Source organism: Alligator sinensis, unplaced genomic scaffold (genome assembly GCF_000455745.1).
Source record: "Alligator sinensis unplaced genomic scaffold, ASM45574v1 scaffold372_1, whole genome shotgun sequence".
In the NCBI taxonomy this organism is placed as follows: Eukaryota; Metazoa; Chordata; order Crocodylia; family Alligatoridae; genus Alligator; species Alligator sinensis.
The window spans coordinates 1,195,746-1,205,459 of record NW_005842387.1 but is presented as its reverse complement, the minus strand read 5'-3'; the positions used below and the strand labels follow the sequence as shown (position 1 = coordinate 1,205,459).

Below are 9,714 nucleotides of genomic sequence, written 5' to 3'. Positions count from 1 at the left end.
CCCCCCCCCCCCCCCCCACACACACACACACACACACACACACACACACACACACACACACACTGCCGACAGTGCCGTGGCCGCTCGTGGGAGCTCACCGCCTGATGCCATCATGCTACCACCACCAACAGTGCCGCCACCACCTGCAGGAGCTTGCCGTGCCCCTCCAGCCACCGGGGGCATGTGGTGTTCATGGTCATGTGTCACAGAACAGGGAAAGATGGATCCAGAAAGGGAGCACCCTGTGTAGGGGCCATTTCACAGGCAACTGGTAGGGGAGGCATGTGGGGCCACGTGCCCCCGCTGAGATTGGCGCCTAGATCAACACCATTCAGCACAGGGCAGTATTTTGGCCGCACAGGCCAGCAATGAGTTGAGCGGGGTAGAAGGCACTAAGCCACAGCACAGAAGTATAGGAGTGGATATGTGACTTTTGGCCTGCCCCCGGGCCTGCCCACAAATTGTGCCTCCCCACACTCAAGAGGCACCAGTCACCCCTGGGCCATTTTATGGCTGAACCTGATTTCAGCCTGCCCTAATGGTCCTCTGTGTCTCCTTAGGAAATGGAAGTCCTTATTGTAACATTGGTAGGTATTCACACATTAGCTAGCACGGTGACAATGTAGTAGGCCAGACTTCTGTTTGTGCCAGCACTCAGAAAATGTGTCCAGGGTCCTCAGTGGACTTGTATGCAGACTACTGGATCACATCTTCACTACTATAGTTACTGGTGCTAGCTGGGTTAAAGGTACAGTTGGGTCTATCTGCTTACACTACCGTGCCTTCATTCTCTTGGTAAACACATCCCAGCATCCCCAGAGACACTCTGCTATCCTAAAAATAAGCCTTTCCCCGCACTCCGTTTAAGAAGCTTTGCAGCCTCCTCCTGCTCCTTCAAGCTGTATAAATGTGTAACGCTCCTTCCTGCCACATCCAGACCCTTCAGCACAAGGAACATGTGTTGAAGGTGCAACTTATGATACTGGCAGCTCAGTCTAGCAGCTGTTCTAATTGCAAATTCTAGAGAATCTTTTTTGTCACCATTTAAACTTGAAACATTTGAACACCATATATTTGACTTTGCACTGAGAGCTTACTCCTAAGCTACCCAGACTCCTGCTGACCTCAGCCTGCTTTGGGTCAGGTCCCAAGCACTTTTACATTGCTGTGATTTTTTTTAATATGATTAACACAAATTCTGGTGAAATTTAACAGCCAGGAAATATTCTTTAAAACACACAAGCATTATCTTGACAAGTATCTTTTTAAGCATTGCTGTCACCTGACTGTTTATTCGTGGAAAAAAGTAACTAATGCAAGTCTGACACTAACATTTGTTCCCCTTATTTTATCCCTTGACACAGAACAGCTCTGAATTTATAATTTCTCATGCACAGAAACACAGGTGTCCAACCATAAAAAGGCCCTACCTTGCAAAACACAGTGGGGATGACTAGTGTACTGGTTTTGTCTTCATTCTTACCACCTCTAAGAGAAGTATATGGAGCGACTCTTTGGCCTGCTGTGTACATTAGATTTCATGCAGGGTCTAAGTATACGAGTAGAGATACCATTTGTCTCCACACACGTGAGTTAAGAGTCCTTTTAGTATCACAGAGGGTGGCTTCAACCTCTTCAGCTCTTTGTCTGGACTGTCTCACGAAAAACCAGGAGTGCCTGTCTTTTATAATGTTCTGTTTTAAAAGTAAAAAGTCTCTGGGGGACAGAGGGTCCTAAAAGTCCAAGGCCTGGAATTCCTCCCTTCTCTCATTCCATTTTAAACAGGAAACATTTGCACTAAGCTATTCCAGGGGGAGAGTTGTAGGTTCATTTCAAGGCAGATAATGTTTGTTCATTGCCTATGTCTGTGATTTCCCCCATGGGCTTAAACAAGAAAGCCACATGTATTTAACTTCATGCAAAACAATTGTCAGTGGGGTCTGGGAGGGGAGCACAGATCAAGACGCTAGGAGCACCCTGAGCAAATTGCTGTGTGAGCAAAAGAGAGGAGGTGTGCTGGACAAAGGGAAAGTCATTGACCAATTAGATAACTGCTATGTTTAACAGTAAGGATGGGATTTTCAAATGGATAATTCACAAAAATGTATTTAAGCAGCTGACAGGATTGGTCTTGTGCACACAGAGCAGGTGAAATTGATTTACACTTTCAGACTTTCTTTTGGGTCGAAAGCCAGCTTGTTCTCAAGGAAAAACTCCCACCAACATCAATGGGAGGCTTTGCCTGAGAGAAGTGTAAGAACATTTGTGAGTGGTAAAAAAAAAAACTCCTGGCTGTGCTGAACTTTAGGGGAAGCTCCGGTGACTTATCTACGCAGAACAATTATTTTTGCCATTTAAAAGTATCACAAGTTAAACTGCACGAGGGAGAAATATCAATCCCCCATTAGTGTAAATCCTGGAACTGAGACACAGAAAGGTACAGAGATGACTCTATAGCACATCCTCAGGGATTACATGTTCACATGTTGTTTTTTTCACATGTCCCAGCGCTTGTCAAACCCTTATTGATGCAGACAAGTTACAGAGCTGTCTTAACATCAGGCTCTGCAGATCACAGGAGGGGTTTTGAAACCTCACTGGCAGCTAGCCCATTAAACACAGGTACTGCATCCTGACATCCCTGTTGTTACTTCCAGGAGTTCCAGGGTTTCCAACTATTGTTTTTTGAGAGTTTTATAGTCTGACATGCTGGAAGAAAACAATGGGGCAGGGCTGGGAGGTGTGAATTTTGATGTGCGTTAGACTTCTGGGATTTGCACAGCTGTGGGCCAACCTTATCTGTTTATCTTCAGGCTCAGATAAGATGGAGTCAAAAATATGTTGTTTAAAGGATCTTTGATTCTATTATGGCAGACATCATAGTTTAGGGAGCTGAAGAGCTCCAGGGCTCTCCATTTGGAAAAGGTGCTTGGGGTGTTCTGGTGTGCTAAAGATTTTGCAGCATGCAGGTGAGAGGTTGCTGCTCTCTGGCAGTTCTGTTTTGACACAGGTGGGACTGTCACTTCTGGCATGGCAGTTCGTTTCCCAAGCAAACTACAGTGGTGTATTGTTAGCTTGGAATGCTGTTTGTTGATAGATGCATTTTCTTCCCCTCCAGGCGTGGACCCGCAGAATCAATGGAGTATTTAACAGGACCACGAGTGATATACAAGGAGCGAGATCTTCCTTACTACCAAGGAGGGCAGCCCACTGTCCTCCTCTCTAAAGGAAACTACTCTCGTGCACAAGACATGAGGGTAGCAGAATTGCGGTACCCCCAGTACTACCAACCACAACCACTAACCACACAGCACAAAGGACCCCTCCGCCAAGATGTCCCACCTTCACCTCCTCAGTCGCACCGAGCACCAGCATATAATGAAATGGGCAGAGCAAGACACCGTGGGACCAGCCCAGATCAATACCAATACAGACCTCAAGACCCCAGGCAGAAGAATCCCATGACTGCAGCTGTATAGCCTCCAGCTGGACTTCATCAGTGGGGGCTGGGAAGGAGGGTGCCTGACATCACCTTTTCCACAGTTGATCACAGCAAGTTTAATTGTTGGTAAGGGTGACATCTTCCCTGGAGTCATTCTTACTGAGCCAAGCTCCTCAGAGTTTTCTTTTCATGGGGAAGCATGACTGTGTCAAGGCTAACATGAGGTACTGCATCTTTTAAGTCTGAAGTACCAGACATTCAAATGTGTTCAATACCAGTTAAAAATAAAAAGTGACAGCTGAAAATTAAGTGTACCATTTAGCTCAGCTCAGGGCTCTACCACATCCAGTTACATGCACGCACAGCATTCCCTCTGGATAAGGCTGGTAGTGTCACAAGAGTCCAATCTGGAGTGACCCCACAGGCATATTATATTACGGTAGCCTTCTAGTGACAGTACACATATATGCTGCACAATGCTTCCTTCCTCAGAGGATCGTCTCTGGAGCTGCGAATCTTGTGTAGTCTGATGCTGCGTGCATCAGTGAGTTTACAGATGTCTTGTACCGTGTTAGGAGCCACATTCCAGGCACATCCAAACCAGCAGTTTTATATTTTGAGAATGCCACAGATGCAGATTTTTAATCTTGCCTTTGTCTTCCTCTTTCTACTCATTTGTTGAAGCATTCATCTTATAGCCTTCCTGTTTGACAGTCACATATCAAGATCCTCCTTTTTTCTTATTGCAAGCAGCACAATTGGACTAAAACTAACTTTATCAACTTCACTTGCGCACTGTAGAGGGTTTGGACAGAAATATCCCAAAAGACAATGATAAAGGACTCGGGAACTAAGTGAATAACATGTGAGACTGTGTGCATGTGTGTTTGTTAGTCACATAGGCTGCTTACAGATGTGGGAAAACAAATAGTGCTTTACTTTCAGCTCGGTACACGCTTCAGCAGGGTTTTTTGGTGATTTCATCTAATAGCTGAATAGCTGAATCAGCTTTAGACAAAAGCGCTAAAAAGCCACTGAAGTACCCAATCTATACAGCTGCGGGGGAGCCAGGTTGAACTAATGCAATGCCTCTTCTGGTACAGCACTGTGGTTTTTGGGGGTTTGGGTTTTTTTGGGTGGGGGGAGGGATTCACATCTGTCAGCACCCATAGTGCATAGCTCTTAAATGTAAAGTTGAGGGGCCAGATTCTCAGCAGCTGTCAATGAATTGAAATTCCTTGACTCCTTGGGAGCTAAACCAATTTGCACCTGCTGAAGATCTAGCCTTCAGTGTAACATACCTGAATTCAGATGCAAGTTGCTACTCCATCAGGTTCTTTGATGGATGAGGGTGGGCAGAGACAGGTTCTTGCCCTACTCTGGCTAGCTTTGTATCAAGGTAACTTCTGCAATATCAGTTAAGGTACTGTGAGCCCGCTGTGTAAGCCTATATTCTAGTCTGTCGCCGTTGTTTTGCAGAGCCTCTGTCATGTGAACTGTCACCTGTTAATGCAGGGCCCGCTGTCTGTCATTGAAAGGAAGCTCAGCAACCAGCAGTGCCTGTTCAGTGCTAAGTGCCAAACAACACAGTTCCCCTCAGCAGGGATCTACAGGGCAACGGGAGGTGCTTTTAGCCTTCCTGTTTGGCAGTTATGTATCAAGATCCTCCTTTTAAAAAAGCGACGATGAAGAGAATGAGAACCCCAGAGCTTGCTCAAAAACAGGTGGTGGCCAAGAGAAACAGAATGAAGGGAGAGTCGTTTTAAACAATGACATCGCTTCAAGACAGCAAGGCAAGAAGAGGAGAGAAGCTGAGGGAGGAAGCAGGGAACACGAAGGGAAGGTGCACTGGATGTGAGCAGAGAGAGGGTACAAGAGAAAGCCTGTCCCCTTCCACCATCTTGGCACCAGTGTTGGCTCAGTGCTGCTTGGCAGCGTGCAGGGCCAGGAGATCAGAGATGCTCTAAGGCAGCTTGAGATGTGCAGCCCAGCTGTGGCGACTGCTCTGCTCCATGGTCATTTGCTATCTTGTCTAAAAGTACTTCAGAGACTTGGAAGCTGATCTCCATGATTTATCATGCCAAGAACGTCATGGGTAACCACAGGCCCCAATAACCTAGCAGCACATCCCGCATTAGCTCTGAGCCTCCTCAGTGCCTTAAACTGCCTTTAGAAGCATTGTAAGGTAGTTAAGGCCCCTCTTTTTTTAGGGAGAAACCTTGGACCTGGCCAGAGATTTAATTACAAGAGTTCTTTGTTGCCTTTTGGCACCCTCTGGTCTGCTGCAAACTGTATTACACAGGTCACCTCCCAATTATATAGCACATGAAAATTTCATCCTCCTGATGGGAGCCCTTTTTAGTAGATATCCCTGGGAAAGTGATTCATTAGAGGAGATCTGCAGAGACCAGTGCATGGCGAATAGCCTAATAGCACTAAAAGGGATCAGAGTTTAATCCTAACTAATGTATTAGTGCCTCACTACAGACTGGTGAGAGATTGACAACACCCTAGAAGTCTGGGAGTGTTTCCATCTGGATCCCAATAACCAACTGAGATGGGTTTGTTTAACAGTGTTTGATCTGAGCCATACTGCCTATTGATCGGGATGTCAGGCCTTGGGGCTTTGGTTCATACACATCTCTGTCTGCCAGACAGAGAAGGGAGACAGCACAAGGGAGACAGCCTCTAGTATTATCTAGTATTACAGGGGGAAATACTTCCATAGTCCACATCTAATGTGGGATTCCTCTTTTTTTTTCTTGGATGGGGGAAGGATGGAGGGACAGTACTGCTTCCTGTCAGATTTGAGAAACTAAAAGGGAGAAAATGCAACTGATTATGAAGCTAATATGTTAAAACATCCATTCCTACCCTTCTTCCTGTTGCTTGTGCCCTGTGTCTTAGCAGCATGCCTAGAAAGGGTCCTTCTTCAGTAAGAGAGGAGGGAAGAACTACTGGGAGGAAATATGGGTTTGCATATCAGGCTGGACACCTCAGGGTGGTTGAGATGTGGCCCATCCACCAATACGAGGCATTCTCTGTCCACAAGTAAACACGCTGTGTTGTGCATGGGCACATGCTGTGTACAGCATTGGTCTTCTCCAAAAGAGCTGTATAAACTCTGGTATTCTCAATCAATAAAGATTTGGCAGCCACAGGGTGGCTACTAGTGACATGAAGGACCACTTAAAGTGAAGGAAAAACAAATTTAAATGCTTTCCTTTCCCTTTTTTGAAATATAACCCCAGATGCATTTGATCCAGCTGTAAAGAAACTAATATGTTTGTGACAGTGGCTTTATCAAGCCAGGCCACAATTAAGAACAGCTCTGAATATAAGCTACTGCTTTATAAATCACTACCTACTAACCCTTCAAATACCACCGCAGCACAGCTTATAGACCTCATTTACAGTATTTCAGAAGCCAGGGCCAAATAAAATCTGGATGGAAACAGCTTCTGGGTTATTTATGGCCTTTGAACGGCTTGCTCAATTGTCTCTGTGTAACCTGAAACCCTTCTAACAGCTCCCCTTGACTGCAATGGCACCACTTGGTTAAAGCAGGCAGATCAAACAGGACACCTTCCCAGTAGTTAATCTTACCCAAAAGGCTATTAAATGATGCTTCTGCCTCATGGAGACTTTCTTCCTTTTTCTAAGAAAAGGAGATAGGACTGTAATATATGGACACATCGCATGCCACTGGGAGTGATGAAGGAAGAACGTTCTGACCTGGCTGGGGACAGGAGCAAAAGGTATTAAAGCACATCTCATTAATCTGCAGTGCCATCGTTCTGGAGGGAAACTGCAGTGCACTGGTTTCACATCTTGCAGAGGTACGACATCTCCAAAGTATAGCATATAGCTAAAGCATATATAGTCTGCTTCTCTGCAATGTAAAATGTATGATTTTAGCACCATATTGTGGAAAAATATGTACCGTGTAGATTTCACAAGGTGCTACAACTGACGGTTGAAAATACACACTTGCAAAATCTAAAAGAGCCGTTAAGTAACAAGTTGCTCTTTTCCCCATATGTCCATATGTTTGGAAAAACTACAAGTCTGAAATGCTCTTGACATGTAATTGCCTCACGCTCCTTTGTCTGAAATGTGACAATCCAGCAAAAACATTCCTGACGTGAGCTGGGCTTGCAGGGATAGTTTGGGTTTGCTGCAGGCACAGAATGCAATACATTTGCACAACAGTGTAACTCGAAAGTAAACAGGAAAAAGCCACTCACATACAAGGTGGGATGCTTTGATTTCCCAACTATGCTGATGGAGGACAGTCTGGGTTTCTGCTCCTGGTGAAGGAGCAACCGGACTGTGTAGCTGAAAGATTTAGAGAGACAAATAGCAGCTGATGATTTTCTGAATGACCGAGCACTAGTGATCCACTGATACTGGCCTGCAAGGAAATATTACCACTATGATGTATTATTGTGAGGGTTCTCCATGGGCATTGCAAAGATGCCTTTCTGAAAAAGGGAAGGGACCAAGAATAAAAACCACCCTTCTTCAGCCCTAACCTCAAATTCACTCTACTTTCCTGAATCAGAACAAGCATCACAATGCTGCCTAATTTCTATAGAGTGAAAGTGCTACCTCTGCATCTTCTTCAAAGATTTGGTTTTTCACAGAGTCAGCATTCGGAGGGAATTCCAGCTGATTATTATTCTTGGGCCTCATCTTGAGGCTTCCCCTGCAGTTCAGGGTGCTTATTTACCTCCCAGGATAAGGCCCCCAGCTTGCACCCGTGATTGCAGATGTTTGCAAGAAAATTCTGACTTTATGTGCAGGGTCTGTAAGTTTACTATCATCAGATAAAACAGAATGGTCTGTTTGTAAGTCACTTTTCTATTATATCATGGCGGGGAGGGGGGGAGTTTATGATATCTGACTATACTCGTGTATTGAATAATAAAAATAATTGCAAAATCATGCTTGTTTGTCTTGGGGGAGAAATTCAACACACAATGAGATTTTTTTGGTACCACATAAAGATTTTGAATTTTGTTGTTGTTGTTATATATGGCTATATAAATTTTACCTGTTTTATTTTGCATTAAAATAAAAGCTTTACGACTATAAGCAATCCCACGTGTTGATTTTTTCAGCTGCTTTCATCTGCAAATTCATCATTTCTGTGTTGTGATCTTGTCAGATTTTCATTGTTGCGCCTGGTCAGAATTTGTCAAAGAACTTCAGTGAAAACCCAGCAAACTGTAGGATCTGTTGATAGTGACTCATGACACTTAACTCCTATTTTGTCTTGAGTCTGCACTGAAGCAGCATTCACGGTATTATGTTTTGTGGATGGTCCTGGTGCTTTCCAAATGAGCACTGAAGTTAGCCCACTGGCACACTGACTGAACTTCTGTTGGGTTGATTTTATTTTGCCCCTTTAAGTTCAGCACCAAATGTTATTCGTATTCACCATTTTCATGGTCCCATTCTCAGTTGAGGCATAGGATTGCAGTGTACTATGTAACAGCATTCCACCCAGCTGAGTTTCTGTTCAAAGTGATGGCTAAGAGGCTTCCTTTTCCATAGGCTCCATGCACATCTTGCTTAGGTTGAGGTACATGAGTCCTTCCATTGAAGGCTACAACCTTCATGCTGAGAATTTTGTAGAAGCCTGAATCTTTGCAGGGTTGGGACCACTTTTTGTAGTGTGTGTGTGTGTGTGTGTGTGTGTGTGTGTGTGTGTGTGTAGGGATTCAGGCAAGCATGTTATATGTATACTCAAAATAAAATATAAAAATGTTTAACATTTAGGAGAAAAATCACTAGAATGGAACCAGTAAAAAGGAGACTTTGATGACTAATTTTCTCTGATTTTCATCAAGGAATCAGAAGAAATGAAGGGGCAGGAGGGTGGCAAACTAGAAGGACTGAAAAGAGTATTAAGGTTTTAAAAAGCTGGGTATAGCAAAAGTTGTGATTGTAGTTCAGTGCAAACATGTGCAGCACTCAAGAATATTCAGAGCATTTAAATGCAGATTTTGACATTTATCCCCAAGACAGTCAGCAGGCAACACTGAGTCAGTTTTAGCACATATTAAATTATAATCCATGTAGAAAGCAGTGTTGAAAGGTTTCCAGTCACATAGGTTACACTCTTAGCTAAAAAGCTGGGCAGGTAGATAAAAATTCTGATGCCTCAATTCCTCCCTCTGCTTGAAGATCTACAGAGAACTAACAAGATACATCCCAAAGTACATTAAGCGTGGAAAACTTGTTGATTATGATTTCACAAAAGTTAT

General features: G+C 44.2%; 1 protein-coding gene across 1 annotated transcript in view; it reads left to right on the top strand.

Annotated features, from left to right (window-relative positions):
- PARD3B (par-3 family cell polarity regulator beta) overlaps nucleotides 1-8,535 on the top strand; it is a 229,794-nt gene extending 221,259 nt beyond the window's left edge. The window contains exon 7 of the mRNA XM_025211033.1: nucleotides 3,119-8,535. Within this exon, the coding sequence (XP_025066818.1) occupies nucleotides 3,119-3,479 (361 nt within the window). The 3' untranslated portion in view covers nucleotides 3,480-8,535. The remainder of the gene's footprint in view (nucleotides 1-3,118) is intronic.
- The last annotated feature ends 1,179 nt before the right edge of the window (nucleotides 8,536-9,714 follow it).